This window comes from Lampris incognitus, chromosome 17 (assembly GCF_029633865.1).
Source record: "Lampris incognitus isolate fLamInc1 chromosome 17, fLamInc1.hap2, whole genome shotgun sequence".
Taxonomy (NCBI): Eukaryota; Metazoa; Chordata; class Actinopteri; order Lampriformes; family Lampridae; genus Lampris; species Lampris incognitus.
The window spans coordinates 31,306,528-31,322,137 of NC_079227.1; the positions used below are offsets into that span (position 1 = coordinate 31,306,528).

The 15,610-nt window shown below is 45.5% G+C and overlaps 1 protein-coding gene across 6 annotated transcripts in view; it reads left to right on the forward strand.

Moving 5' to 3' along the window:
• The window catches only part of mprip (myosin phosphatase Rho interacting protein), a 39,356-nt gene extending 25,300 nt beyond the window's left edge, over positions 1 to 14,056 (forward strand). For 3 of the 6 annotated variants that reach the window (XM_056296657.1, XM_056296659.1, XM_056296660.1), the window contains 11 exons: positions 204 to 777; positions 879 to 1,016; positions 2,348 to 5,002; positions 7,639 to 7,786; positions 8,506 to 8,623; positions 10,189 to 10,348; positions 10,499 to 10,612; positions 11,230 to 11,316; positions 11,413 to 11,575; positions 11,793 to 11,878; positions 12,980 to 14,056. In XM_056296657.1, the coding sequence (XP_056152632.1) occupies positions 204 to 777; positions 879 to 1,016; positions 2,348 to 5,002; positions 7,639 to 7,786; positions 8,506 to 8,623; positions 10,189 to 10,348; positions 10,499 to 10,612; positions 11,230 to 11,316; positions 11,413 to 11,575; positions 11,793 to 11,878; positions 12,980 to 13,051 (4,315 nt within the window). In that variant the 3' untranslated portion in view covers positions 13,052 to 14,056. Of the gene's footprint in view, positions 1 to 203; positions 778 to 878; positions 1,017 to 2,347; positions 5,003 to 7,638; positions 7,787 to 8,505; positions 8,624 to 10,188; positions 10,349 to 10,498; positions 10,613 to 11,229; positions 11,317 to 11,412; positions 11,576 to 11,792; positions 11,879 to 12,315; positions 12,390 to 12,979 lie in introns of all 6 variants that reach the window. The other 3 variants (XM_056296658.1, XM_056296661.1, XM_056296662.1) reach the window with 3 other exon arrangements.
• Positions 14,057 to 15,610: the final 1,554 nt, after the last annotated feature.

Here is a 15,610-nt window from a genome sequence, read left to right on the forward strand (position 1 = left end):
TCAGCACAACCATCATGACACCTTTTTACCAAACAAAAAAACTTAATATTCATTCTGTGACCTAGACTACTGTGAAAATAGTAAATCTGGGATCAAACATCTTTAGTGGGTGATTTGACAACTTGAGAATGAGGACTGTGTAATAGTTACAACTTAATGAAAAGTGATAGACTTTATTTTTCTTTTGTTTCACTGCCCTTCAGCTCAACTGAAGACCACGGTTCCTTTTCTCCGCTGGAGGGTCTGGTTAGACCAGATGTGACCCAGGACTCTCCCTCCTCAGAGGCCTCATCTGTAGAACGAGATTCTGCTCCGGGCCTCAAGAAGAGCCGGGCCCGTGAGCGCAGAAGAGAAGGACGCTCTAAGACCTTTGACTGGGCAGAGTTCCGACCCATAGCCCAGGCCCTGGCACAGCAACGAGCCCAGGAAGCTGAGGGCCTGCAGGCAGACCTTGGAGACCTGGAACGTAGTCGAAGAAGGGAGGAGCGGCGGAGGAGATACGAGTCTGTTACAAGCTCATCGTTGGAGCCTTCAACCACTGGTGATGGAGGGAGAATGGCTTTTGAGAGTGGAGAGGGAGAAGGGCACACAGGGCCTCTCCCTGGAAATCTCATAACGTTGGAGAAGCAGCAGATGATGGAGGAAGTTATTGAACAGCACTGGCAACAGGTAGAGAAGACACCCATACGTGACGAGAGGAGGGTGCCCCTGCCATCCTCAATGCACACCAGAGAAACGGCAGAGTTGGAGAAACTATTGGAGAGTTACAAGAAAGGGGTGAGTTGATACAGTATGTGCTGTGGAAATTTTGGAACTGTAAAACTTGGTGACTCTCTCCGTTTCTGACAGTGACATTCTTTGTTCCACCAACCTCCCAGGTAGAAGACCTGAAGGCACAATTGGAGAGCTGTCATCAGCAGCTCGTCGACTCCAACAGGCACAAGCAGGAGTTAGAGCTACAGCTGAGAACAGCTCTAGAGAGAGAGCAGGACATCCGCACGGGTTACATCTCCCCGGTGAGTCACCATAGTGCAAGCCTCTAAGTACTCAGAGCTATACTGTGCTGTGCTGCAGTGTACAGTGCTTGTCATGGGAAGTCCTATTATAAAGTTACTGCCTATGTTCTCAACTGAAAGTATTTTCTTTCCATTTTGTAACCTCTTTTGCATCAAACAAACTGACATTGAAGCTACAAAACAGCCACAAACATGTGCCCTTGCATGAGTTCATTGCATGTGTCAAAAACATGGAGATCTTTTTACTACTTTGGCCTCTACTAGTGTCTTATTTCTCTCTCATAGGTCCATGTAATAAAGAAGTCATGAACTCATGCTAGAAGACAATTGAATATTATATTGATTATGGACCAGTTAAGTTCAGTTTTGTGATTATCGTTTCTAATAGACATTTAAACGCTTTAGCGGTTGAAATGTTTGGCTCGAAATGTATAACGAATAACCTCTTGGCTTGTCCTTGATATTTGCATGGAAAACAGATCTCCATTTTCTATTAACTACTATGTAGACCATCCATTTTTTTCTTCTTTCTTTTAACAAATATTTCCAGCCATGTCACAGCATAGCTGAGTTTGGTTGGTTGAATTACGCCTACGTTTATTGGAATAGGTTTGTCAAAGTAAGGCTGAAAGATATTATTTGTAGATGTTCCTATAAATAGACATTATTTTTATCTGACATACATATTTATTCACTCTTCTGGACTTTTCCATTAGTTAATATTCTGATAGTTATTTCTGTGATTCTTAGAAAAAAAAACAACTGTAAGTTCATTGTGTTACTTTCATTGATTTGGTGAATTATCTTTTTGCAAAGCTGCAGTAAAACCTAATAGGCATTTGACATTGTGTTTGAACAATACACTCTAGTTGGATCCATAAAATTCAACACTGTGCTGATGAAAAAAAATCTCCTTGGTGCAAGACATGAGCTTGGAGATAAGAACTGAAGAGACATGTATGTTTTTAGGACATGGTATGCCTTCCACCTACGAAAACCATCTAGCTGAAACTAATGTTGCCTTACTTACCCAATGAAATAGCTTTTAACCATTTAATTTGCATGCTCTGTCGTGATTAACTAACCTTGGCCATTAAATCTTTTGCCTGTGCAATTAATTCATACCATTTAGGTCTAATGATAGTTTTGAGTGATAATGCTTTTTGTTATATTCATCTACATAATTTGACATTATCATGTGGGGATGTTTATTGAATTGTCAGATTTTCAGAAAATTTTGGGGATTGATTGATAGATGACGCTGATAACGGTTAGCAAGCTTGTGTCTCCCCTGCTGTGTGTTAACCAACTGTCTGGTCCCCTTTTCCAAGCTGGAGCACCCTTTGGGTCTGGAGGCTCATCTGATGCCCCAGGCGAAGAGGCCAGAGCTGGTTAGTTCTCAAGCACAGAACTTAACAAAGAAGTACCTGGAGACCAAAGAGCTCCTGCAGCTACAAGAGCTGAAAAAGCGCAATATGCAGGCACAGCTTGGCCTCTCACTTTCTCACCTCTCCATCAAGGAACCTCACCTTTCTGAACCCCCAAAATCATCCCCCCTGGAAAGCCCTCCCCCAGAACTTGTACAAAAAACAGTTAGCTTCTTCCTCCAGGATAGTGCAGAAAGGATTCAAGAATTAGAAGACTTGGTAACTGTTAAACCTCTGACCCTTAATGGGCTGATGACATTGCTGCAGTCGCACAGCTGTCAGAGGTTAACTGAACAAAGTCGTTTTCAAAAGCTCTTGGAGACCTGGAAATGCCAACAGGAGTTAGAAAATGAAACCATTAAAAAGAGTTTAGCCAGAGCAGGGGAATGCATTCGCGACTACGAAGCCCGTCTCTTAACAATGGAGGATATGGTCGGAAAGGTTCCGATGCATAAGGTTGATAGCTTTAAAAGCCCCTGTATATTTCTCTCAAAAACTGAAGATCACTCAGAACCAAACGAGATCACCATTGGAACCCTCTCTCAGAGAATTGAGCTGTTAACTAGTGAAAATGGGGCACTAAACCAACGATATCAGGAAATAGTTAACCAACTCACCGAGGCCGACAGAGAGATAGATAGGCTGAAAAATGAACTAATCAACCTGCAGAGTGGCAAGCAGCACCTTCTCCTAGTTGAGGAGCTGAACAGAGTAAAGGCTGTAATGGCTGAGAACCAGGCAAATGCCATAGACAGAGAGTACTATGAGATGGAGCTGAATGAGAAGTCTCTGAGGCTTCACGAAGCCTTGGTGATGTTGGAGGAGCTTGGAAACACCTTGAAGGACACAGAGAAGAAACTGCAGCTCAAAGAGGCCACACTGAAAGGTCTAGGATTCCAGGTGGAGACTTATGATGATGATTCTCAACTGGAGAAAGACCAACTGAAACAGCGACTTGAAGCTTCAGAGGCAAAGTTGTTAGAGAGAGAGAAAACCCTCCAGTCCACAGAGCAACGCTGTATGAAACTGGAAGAACAGAACTGTGTACTGCTCAGGCAAAACCAGGAAGCTGAGAAGATCAGTAGACAGAAGTTAGAAGAGGCAGAAACCAAAATAAGAATGTTACAAGAGAAGTTAGAAGTAGAGATGAAGATAGGTAGGGAAGAAAAGACAGTGCATGTTAGTGAAGGGGTGATTGAGACAGGTGAGAAGCAGGTTTCCAATGATGGAGTGTTTGAGCAAGTAGTAGACAAGATTGAGATGAAGTCTAAGGCAGTTAATCAGGTATTAAAGATATTAGCAAAGGTAGATGTGAATGTAGAGAAAATTCAAAGCGATTTAAAAAGCACTTTACTTCTCTCTGGTTTCAATGGCTCATCTAAACAGGAGCCACTCACTGGGAGTCAGAAAGAGATGGAGAGGTTTGTGTTGGAGGGCGAATTCTGGAGCCAGCTGATGAATTCTAGTGAGAGTACTACTCCAGATGAAAATAATGAAGAAAAAGCACTGAGTTTTGAAAGTCGTGTGGCAAAACAAGTGTTAGCAGAGAAAAACCTGATGCTTTTGATTCAAAGGATTTGTCCACAAGCAGAAAAAAGGGTTGATAGCGAGATGGCAGTGACAGACTTCTTGAATTTGTATTGCTGGCTTGATGATGAAACTAATACTCACACTTTGAAAGCCTTGGCAGAGACATTGGAGGCAAAGGCATATTTTTTGAAGCAAATTGTCTCTACCTTGAAGCTGTCAAAAGATGACAAGCTCCTGTCCTTGGCTGTAGCAAGCTTTGAGTCTGGCAGTACTCAAAAACAATTTTCTGAATATCTGCTTAATGCCCTTAAAGAAGCTTACATGTCATATGTCATCATTAGGCTCAAGCTGCAACATGAAAAAGAGCTAATGCAGAAGCAAGCAGAAATTCAGACGGGCAACTTGGACTGTGTGAACTGCCCAAAATTAAAAGAACTCAACAGGGGTCTCAAGTCCAAGCTAACAGATCTTCAGAATCGGTTATCCGAAGCAAGAAATGACACAGGGCCACCAACCCACATTCATATCGAGGGAGAACCTATGGATTCACTGGATAAAGCCATTGACTTTCAAGACCTGATAGCCAGGCACAAGAAGGAGCTGCAGGAGGTCAAAGACGTCTATGAGCAGGAAGCTGAAAAACTGAGGCAGGAAGTTGCCAAAGCCAGTGAGATGCTGCGTCTCTGCTCAGAGGAAAACGTCAAAGAGATTGACTCGTTGACCATCTGCATGGAAAACCTGAAGAAGAAACACGAGACAGAGAGCAATCTCCTCACTGAGAGGTTTCACAGGGAGATAGAGGAGCTGAGGAGTGTCATGACACCATTAAACACTGAGAGAGACTCTGCAGATGGGGCCGAGGATCAACCGGCGCCGCCCACCTCGACTCCAACATCGAACCTTAAGGAGCGCATCCGAGAGCTGGTGACCCAAGTCTCAGTCATGGCCGAAGAGATGAGGCGGCGTGAGCAACAGGGTGATGTAACGGCTCTGCGGCTGAAATATGAGAAAGACCTGGAGAACCTGAAGGTGGAAGCACTCCTTGTCCTTGCCGTCCTCCATCCGTGACGCCTTTGTGTTCCCTTATGGCACCCCCAGATCCTCCCCCCCTTCCTTCCCCCAACTTCAACTCCCTAACCTCACTCACCTCACTCCTGCTTTTCATTCTGTGAGCCAGTTTCCGTCTGTGTTGCATGACAACTAACCCCCTCTAAGTGCATGTGATCATTGACGCAGTAGTAGTTGGTGTAATGAGGAACACATTTTTATCGAAATTTCACCAGTATAGAATCAACTGTACAACCTACCGTATTGGAAAAGAAAGATGAGCTGTTGAATTTAACCAAGAGCTTCGGCACTATTCTGCAGTTAGCGGTGTTTTGAGCCTACACTCTTGTGAAATGAGTTCCTCTATTGTTAGTTCAGTGTGCTTATTAATCTAACCCTTTTTTCTTAGCCATGGTACAATACTGAGAACACGCTATGGGCAAAGAGTTGACCCTCTTTCATATTTTTTAAGCATCAAAATATTTAGAAGAAAAACATTCACTTGTCGATCGTCAAGCGCTAGCTCATATTGAATTTGGCTGGAAGCTTTTATCCTGTTACGGGTCTGATCTCTTTTCCTTAAGCTGTTTCTATTGACTAATGGTTTAATTTTTCTCCCTTTTTTTGGTCTGACTAACAATGTATAACACAACATTTCAACTTTAGGAAAGACAAAGACAGTGTGTAAACAGCCAGCCACAAATAGATGTTCAGCTTCAGAATGCAGCTTCAGTCACTTTAAGAAAAAAAAAACTTTTAAAATACTGACTTTTTTGAATATGAAATTTAATATTCAATTAAATATTTTAAAATTTTATTTTTTTGTTTTTACATTTTATTATAAAACATTTCAGATAAATTAATCAGTTCAATTAAACTGTTATTGTTTAAAATTGAATAATTTTTAAACAATAACACTAAATGCGGAAAGAAAGGCAGACATACATATAGAATTTTATATAATATCTTAATTTTGCAACGTGATGCAGCCGAGACCTCGGATGGAAATCCAGCTGGGTCATATTGCACAATTGCAATGCCGGTGTCCGTGTTAATGGTCTGTTACTTTCAGATCCAACTTTCCTTTTAGTAGTGCCTGCACCTAATTTGTTGTGGCCATTGGTGAAAAGCCAGATCAAGGCTGTTATTTATTTTTATTTTTTGACTCTTCTACAATTTACAGATTACTTTAACCCCAGTAAGAGTTGTTAGATATTTGTTGCAATGGCGATTGATCTCGTTTATGAGTCGAAGGTCAGTACTTTTTGAAGTTCTAGTCTGTGATCGTGAACAGCAGTTGTTGCCCTTGGTGCCGTCTAAAAACCGTGTGTAATGAGTGCTCGGAGACTCAGCTGATGTCTTTAAAACTGCTCTTAATTAGCCCACCTCCACCATTATAAGCTACCTAAATAGTCTGGAATGTCTGAGTAGTGTGCAAAAGCCCATTCCCATTACAGTTTTTAAACAGGATGTGAGCTCTTGCCCACACACACTCACTCACGTATCTCACACACACACACACACACACACACACACACACACACATATAGCCGAACGTGTGTCTAAACAAAGTGCAGGTGCTGCTTGCTGTGATGTCAGAGCAGGAAGTCTCCCATGTGTCCAGCAGGGGGGAATTGGCTCTCTCAGTCTCTCACAGTTGGTTCCCGGGTTGCTCACCAAACTCTTATGACGTTTATCCCTGTGGAAGAAAAAAAAAGAAAACAAAAGCCGATACAGTCATTCAGGTGTGTGTGTGTGTGTGTGTGTGTGTGTGTGTGTGTGTGTGTGTGTGTGTGTGTGTGTGTGTGTGTGTGTGTGTGTGTGTCTCGGCGTTTGTGTGTGTGCATGAAAGCGTGAGAGAGAGAGACTCAAACGAGCACCAGCACCGTTTACTGTGTACTCAGATTAGCGGCGGTGAATAGAGGGCGGAAGTAGATCCGGGCTTCGGGACGAGACAGTCGGAAAGGCCATTCAAATCTCCTCTTGTGGAAACATGCACTGTTATTTTAATAGCACTGCGAACGGTGTGCTGATCAGGATTACCCTCTTCTCCCTCATTTTCCGCAGACGGGCTTTGCCAAAGAATGCCGTATGCCAGATATACCAATGTGCCAGCCGGCCCCCCTCAGAAGCCCGGGCCCAGTTATTCATGACAATCATCCCAACTGATGCGGCTCACAGGCGGATTATGATTTGCACACGAGCTGTAGACCACAAACAACATTTAACCAGACTAGAACTCAGTTTCTAACAGGCATTTTATGAGCACGGTGGAAGTCGGTTCAGCAACAGCAAGCTCGTCGACGAACGGTTTCACTTTTGATAAGAGAACCAGCATCAAGTACTTTGATATACACACATTTCTCTTTACTGCATATCCATTCCTTCAGATTACTCTGTCGTTTCCCTTGACCCTTTTTTGTACTCACACAGGCTCGTCTTGCTCGTGGCTAACAGGCTTTAGCTCGCAGGTCATTCGCCGTCATTAAATGGAGGACCGGCACTAGCTAGGGGCCTAGGGTTTTTCCTGCTCATCCCGCATGGTCAGGGGAACCTCTCGGCCCCGGCTTCAAAGGCCTTTGCACTTAGCGTTGTCCCCCTATCCTCCTCTCTCATAGGCTACTTGCGAGCGAGGCTTTGCCGCCATGGAGGAGTCCCACCAAAAGGTAATAGACGAACTACAGCGAAAGCACCAGAGAGAGCTGGAGAACCTTCAAGAGGAGAAGGAAAGGCTGCTTGCAGAGGAGACGGCAGCCACCATAGCTGGTTAGTAGCACCAGTGATGAAACACTGAGCCACATTAAAAAAAAAAAAAGCATATCGTAAGGGCGTCCGGGTAGCGTGGCAGTCTAGCGTTGCCTACCAACACGGGGATCGCCAGTTCGAATCCCCGTGTTACCTCCAGCTTGGTCGGGCGTCCTTACAGACATAATTGGCCGTGTCTGCGGGTGGGAAGCCGGAAGTGGGTACGTGTCCCGGTCGCTGCACTAGCGCCTTCTCTGGTCAGTTGAGGCACCTCTTCAAGGGGGAGGGGGAACTGGGGGGGGGGTAAGCATGATCCTCCCACGCGCTACATCCCCCTGGCGAAACTCCTCACTGTCAGGTGAAAAGAAGCGGCTGGCGACTCCACATGTATCGGAGGAGGCATGTGGTAGTCTGCAGCCCTGCCCGGATCGGAAGAGGGGGTGGAGCAGCGACCGGGATGACTCAGAAAATAGGGTTATTGACCGAGTACAACTGGGGAGAAAAGGGGGAGGGAAATCCAAAAAAAAAAAAGAAAAGAACATATCGTAATAAAGATGTTACCGGTCTGAAGGGAGCAGAGAGAGGATAAGCTGTTGGCATGTAAACTTGTCACCGTTGTGATTTAGTTTCCATTTGCACTCACAAAGCCCCATTACTGCTCTCCATAGTAATACTGCAGTTGCACAACACTTTGCAGGATGTTCTCTCCTCAATGAAGCCCTTTGTTTCTGTTGCCTTAGCGATAGAAGCGATGAAAAATGCCCACCGGTCGGAGCTGGAGAAGGAGCTGGACAAGGCTCGCAAGGCCAACAGCAACACGGAGAATGCAGACATAGAAGAGATTCGCAGACAGCACGAGTAAGCTCACGTCTCCAGAATGACCCAGTACTTTGTTTGCTCTGACATTAATGCTCAGTCACACTACTTACGTTCATATTTACCTCATGCTCCCTGGAAGGCTCTGGTCAATAGTCTTATCAGATCTCCTGCGGCAAAAAGATTTGCCCAAGTAATGCAAACTGTATGAGTTGTGCACAATTGATGCTAGCATCTGAAATCTGCAGTCTGTGTTTTAATCTAGGATGTGTTACTGGCTCTGCTTGATCTAAGATTGTGTTGTTTTGATTTAGCCTAAGTACTGATCATCTGCTTCGGTGCAACTTGTGTTTTTACCGTTGTTCCACATAACTTGTTTAGACTTGTGTGGAGGCGCAGTGTTTACCCCTCACCTGTCTTTCCTCTGCATGCTGCAGCATATCGCTCAGCGTCAGCTGTGGAACGGCAGGTGTCCTGACCTGACAGAAGTGATTGCATTAGCAGAATTAAGCAGTCGATCTTCAGATAGACTTCAGTCCAAAGCAAGATGTCTACATTAGGCAGAATCCCAGAAGACTATGCTGCAAGCTTTTAGTGCACCTTTGCATAGTCTGTAAAACACTTACGTGGTTAAAAAGGAAGGTTAGAGGCTTCCGGATAGCATAGCGGTCTGTTTCGTTGCCTACCAACACGGGGATCGGCGGTTCGAATCCCTGCGTTACCTCCAGCCTGGTCGGGCGTCCCTACAGACACAATTGGCCGTGTCTGCAGGTTGGGAAGCTGGATTTGGTTACGTATCCCGGTCGTTGCACTAGCGCCTCCTCTGGTTGGTCAGGGCACCTGTTCGGGGGGGGGGACTGGGGGGAATAGCGTGATCCTCCCACGTGCCACGTCCCCCTGGCGAAACTCCTCACATTCAGGTGAAAAGAAGCGGCAGGAGACTCCACATGTATCGAAAGAGGCATGTGGTAGTCTGCAGCCCTCCCCAGATCGGCAGAGGGGGCAGAGCATCAATCGGGATGACTCGGAAGAGTGGGGTAATTGGCCAAGTACAATTGGGACGGAAAAGGGTGAAAAATCCCCCCCCCCCCAAAAAAAAGAAGGTTAGTTTTTATGTTAACTAATAACACACACACAATAACCCTCTTTTTAATGAAGCCCTTTTTATTGACCACACCCAGTGTCAGTCTGTGTTTGCGGGTCAACTTGCTGATCCCGCATTGCGAAACTTAACTCCCAACGCCATCGTAGCCTGGACAGCAACTGGGAATTGGGACCGCTGCTCCACCCACTGCTTGCCAGCTGTATCCAAGGTGATGAGGGACTGAGGTGGCAATATGTAACCCTGCCACACATGGAATTACAAACACAGCCCTGGCCCAGTCCACTGGGACATCGTCTCTCCATCTGTCCGATCCTAATGAAATTTTACTAAATCTCACTCGGGTTCCAAGTCTGTCTAGACAGCAAAGATTAGGTGGTGCTTTCAAATGAAGGCTGGACATAAATGTGTGATGAATTATGACACTGCAATAAGCCTGTTGTCTCGTAAAGCCAGTACAGTGTTGTTTGAGGCACTCTCTGCGTGGTATCGCCTTGTATTTCAGGGAGGAGCTGTGTTCTTTCCAGCGGGAGATCGAGGTGCTGTCAGAGCAGTATTCCCAGAAGTGCCTGGAGAACGCCCACCTGGCCCAGGCGCTGGAGGCCGAGAGGCAGGCCCTCAGGCAGTGTCAGCGAGAGAACCAGGAACTTAACGCACACAATCAGGTGTGCCCATATGCACTTCTGTTGCTCATCTGCACACACACAACATAGATACCTACAGTAGCCGTTACAGGTTAACACCAACTGTACTTAAAGAAGAAATCAAACGTACCCATCTATCAACATATCTAACATATCGAATTGTGTTACCAGGAACTAAATAACCGTCTTGCGGCAGAGATCACCAAGATGCGCTCCATGACCAGTGAGGATGGCAGTGGAGACACAAGTGCCACAATACAGGGCAAAGAACTCTACGAGTTAGAGGTACGGTCACTTCATATTCAGCAAATGCACATCATCCTGTTCCCTTATAGGAAAGGTTGTTTAGGGCGTCCGGGTAGCGTGGCAGTCTATTCCGTTGTCTACCAACATGGGGATCTCCAGTTCGAATCCCCATGTTACCCCTGGCTTGGTCGAGCGTCCCTACAGACACAATTGGCCATGTCTGCAGGTGGGAAGCCGGATGTGGGTGTGTGTCCCGGTCGCTGCACTAGCGCCTCCTCTGGTCGGTCGGGGCGCCCGTTCGGGGGGGAGGGGGAACTGGGGGGAATAGTGTGATCCTCCAACGCGCTACATCCCCCCCTGGCGAAACTCCTCACTGTCAGGTGAAAAGAAGCGGCTGGCGACCCCTCCCCGGATCGGCAGAGGGGGTGGAGCAGCGACCGGGATGGCTCGGAAAAGTGGGGTATCTGGCCAGATACAACTGGGGAGAAAAAGGGGGAAAATTCCAACAACAAAAAAAAGGACAATTAATGAAAGGTCATAACACTAAAATAAGTGAATAAAAGCCAGTTTTAATAGAATTTAGAAGAGGGTCGTGCGTAGGTGCCCTGATGGGAACATCCAGATTGCCTCATATTTTCAATCCCATTTTAATTCAGGTGATGCTGAGGGTGAAGGAATCCGAGGTCCAGTACTTAAAGCAGGAAATCAACTCCTTGAAAGATGAACTCCAGGCTGCCCAGAGAGTAAGCTTTTTTTTATTTCCTATCAACACAACACTAGAGAAGTGACTCACATCCTGCGAGTATACACCCTTCACCCTGCCAACTTGTTTTTCACAGGATAAGAAGTATGCAACAGACAAATACAAGGACATCTACAAGGAACTAAGCATTGTCCGAGCCAAAGCAGAGCGGGATCTGGGGCGGCTCAGAGACCAGTTACAGCTGGCTCACGAGGCACTGGGGGAGCCCTCGCCAGAGGAGGTGGAGCGAGGAGGATACGGTATGAAAGTGCCCCTCACATTGCTGGTCTCATGCTTAACTGTTTGCCTCTCACTATCACGTTGATGACCACACTGCGTTTTCAGAGCTCCTCACGCATCTGTTTTGTGTTCTCATTTGGGAGCGCTCATGACTTACACCGTGAAATCCATACTGCCACTTATCCAGCAGTGCTTGCAGCCTGAGTGTCCACTGAGTCTCCATTGTCTTCTCCACAGATATCATGAAGTCCAAAAGCAACCCCGACATCCTTAAAATGGCAGCTGCTGCAGCTAAACGCTCGGAGCGCACCATGAGGTCAAAGGTAAGTTTGTCAGCATCCAGAAGGGCGTTATTTGTCTTGCCTCTATAAACAGTCCAAGACGCCGCTGAGCCGTTCCGTGTTTTCCATTGAACTTTGTCATCATTAAGTCAACACACTTAAGCAGCAACTGACTTAGAGCATAAAGAGCAACGCTGTTTAAAATTGAACATGTTTCTTCTAGTAACAGATCTGGCACAGCTAGAACGCATCATTCCTAATTACACACTGCCATCTATTGGTCATCTGTGCAACTGCATGCAGTGTTTTATGTCTTAAGTCTATCGCCATTGGCAGAACGGCTGCATAGCTACACACATTTGGTTTGAATCCGTCCATTTTGTGAATCCATAAACACTGCACTCTTTAGATCTTTGGACTATGCCGCACAAGTAGTAGTCTAACACACTTGCTGGTGCATTTCCCCCCTCTGTCCTCAGTCTGTGAGTCGTGACATGCCCTGGGACAGTTAGGGCTGCTGAGGACGTGTAGGCCATCTACCCCTCTCCTTTAGGTAAACCCAACAAGACGCATCCACCGGTCTCAACCACATCCCCTTGTCCTTTATCACTAAAGCACTGAGTAGCTCTGACAGCGTCACTTTATCGCATGAGAACGCACATTTTTGTTTTACCGCTTCATGGGTGCAGGGTGGCAAAACAAGAAAATAATGGACTCGGCTCCCACAGAATGAAGGTGTCTCTTGTGTTTTTCTTAAAATGACTTTTGGTAAAGTCCTCCTGAAAGTCTGCTCGCGTCTCTCTCACATTACTCAGTCTTATCACGTAGACGTGTGTGTTACCTTACACGCTCAGCCCCACTGTGTCTCTAAAGTGGTTTCGGATCAGGTTTGGGTGTGGCGCTCGAGGCCTCCGTACTCCATTCTTCCATGTTAAAGATATGTAATGACATGTTGACAGTAGACGGTAGGGGAGTTCACCAAAGCAGAAACACAGATTTTTTTTTTTTCACTTGCCCGCTCAGGAATGACACCGCTCTGCCCGGGAAGAGGGCCTGTTTACCATGGTTGATTTTCATTTATTTACTTATTATTCATTATTACTTTTTAAACACTTTCTCTCTGTGTTTTCTCCATCTGTGCAGAGTCTGAAGGAGGGGCTGACGGCTGAGCAGCGACTCCATCTGTTTGAAAACAAGGACACTAAGGAGTTCTGACAGTGATATGTCATTTTGACTTTTTTTTTTGCTGCATGTTTAGAGGCCCACTATATTTTAGCTCTGTAAAATTACTTATTTAGGAACACTACACACTGGTCACAAAACACATAAGTGGTATATTATTAAAAAGAATCATGGTATGAAGATGAATTTCATGTCTATAGAGTCTGCATTCCATGCACTTCAGTTACTGTGACTTTTTTTTTTGTCTTTGCCATGTCTTACTGTAAATAATCTGTAATGTTTTAATCAGGCGTCTACCATGCATACACTAAAAACCGTGACCGTGTAAGCTACTGTTTTAACTCCGCAGGCTTGTGCCGCCCGCCAGCCGAAGGAGGACGTGCGATATTAAAACGGCTAAAACACAACAACCGATGATTGAGCGATGCCGACGTAACCGATCATAGGACGTTTGACCCCCTCGAGCCTGCACATTAAGCTAGGTGATGTATACATGTATTGAAGCCCGCCCCCCCCCCCCTCGCACGACCATCAACCACCCCCTTGTCGCCATCATTCCAGCACGGATGGAAGTCTTGCACAATAAACAAGCTATGGAACAAAAAAGATGTCCACCTGCATAAATAAATAAGCCTACTTATCTGCCATGTTGGATGTTGCTTCAATGCCTGACTTGTTGGCTTCTTAACCGTGATTAACATCATAGATGTTGTTGTTTTTTTTTTGTTTTTTTTGACATCCTTGGATCGATACCCAGGGAAAGGCAACTGTCGAATGCATATGAATGGGATTCAGTGAAGAGAATAATAAACATATTGCGCTGCGATCATCGCTACAGCTGTATAGGCGTGTGTTGAGTTGGTCCTGTTTGTAGTCTTGTTCAAGTAGCGGTCCCATTGTATTTATTTAAATGTTTCTTTTTGGGGGGGTTTTTTTGTCTCACATTCCCATTTCTCTGTACTCTATTATTGTAAATATACATCAAATGTACACCGACTGACTACAGGTTTATTAGCAATAAATATTTTTGCACCCTGACCCTTGTCATTGCTTTTTCTCCGTTGCCTCGCCGCTCCCGGCACGTGGCACTCTCCTTGACGGTAACTGCTCATGTCGTTTATGAACCCTGACAATGTAGACGTGTCTCTCCCCCCCTTTTCTCCCCAGTTGTATCTGGCCGAGTTACCCCACTCTTCCGAGCCATCCCGGTCTCTCCTCCACCCCCTCTGCCGATCCGGGGAGGGCTGCAGACTACCACATGCCTCCTCCCATACATGTGGAGTCACCAGCCGCTTCTTTTCACCTGACGGTGAGAAGTTTCCCCAGGGGGGAGGTAGTGCGTGGGGTATTCCCCCCAGTTCCCCCTCCCCCCCTGAACAGGCGTCCTGACCGACCAGAGGAGGCGCTAGTGCAGCAACCAGGACACGTGCCCACATCCGGCTTCCCACCCGCAGACACGGCCAATTGTGTCTGTAGGGAGGCCCGACCAAGCCGGAGGTAACACAGGGATAGACAGCTATGCTACCCGGATGCCCAACGTAGACGTGTCCATCTAATGGCACCATACCAGGATGAGTGTCAACATGAGCACGGGTTGAAGGGGATCTGCACAACCTGCACGTTTTCCGCTGATGGAGAGTTGTGCAAAATCCTTCAAAGTTGGCGCACAACTGAGCAAATAAGGGACTTGGATGATAAACCAGGAATGTGTCCTTGATTCCTTTGCACAATCAGTTAAAAAGATGTGTGAATCGATAAACCTCACGTCTATAACACGCACACCTAAACGTGTTGTGGTAAAGTGGGACACTGTTGGGCAAATATTGCAAAGTAAATCAAGACCCAGTCAAATTATGTATTGTTTTTTATTCAAACAGGTGAGTTTTTTTACATAGTTAACTGTATAGTAGCTGTTTAAGAGTTTATATTATTTCAAATTAGCGCGTCTAAATAGCACCGAATCTTGGTTATGTCAGTTGATGTGTTGTGTTCAACAGGGGAAATAAACACTAAGCTATGAGAAGTGATTCAAATTCATTGAATAATCAAAAGTGTTTGGGGACATTTTTGGTGGATTTAGAAAAAAACGTTTAAAAAAAAAGACCATCTTGTTTTTCACCCTGCTTTTGGCGAGAGGCTCTGTCTCCTCTATTGCTCCTCTCTTTCCTTCCTCCTCAGGTTTGGTCTTTGTAAGCTGCTCTTATCACTTCTCTCTGCCCCTTTCCTTGCTGTGTGGATGCCATCTATTCTGCCATTTCACTTCTATTCTGCAACTCATTTCTATTCTGCAGTTCATTTCTATTCTACAATTCACTTCTGTTCTGCAGTGCACTTCTGCAATTCACTTCTATTCTGCAATTTCACTTCTGTTCTGCAGTTCACTTCTATTCTGCAATTCACATCTATTCTGCAATTCACTGCTACCACAGCAACTTGGCCTATGCTTAAGTGCATGCTTATATGTTTTCTCATCTTCGTAACAACCTAATGATGACAGTTCATTATGAAAAATAACCATGGATGAAAGCCACTTTATTTGTCATTGTACAGGTTACAATGAATGTGTTCTCTGCATGTAACCCATCCTATCGT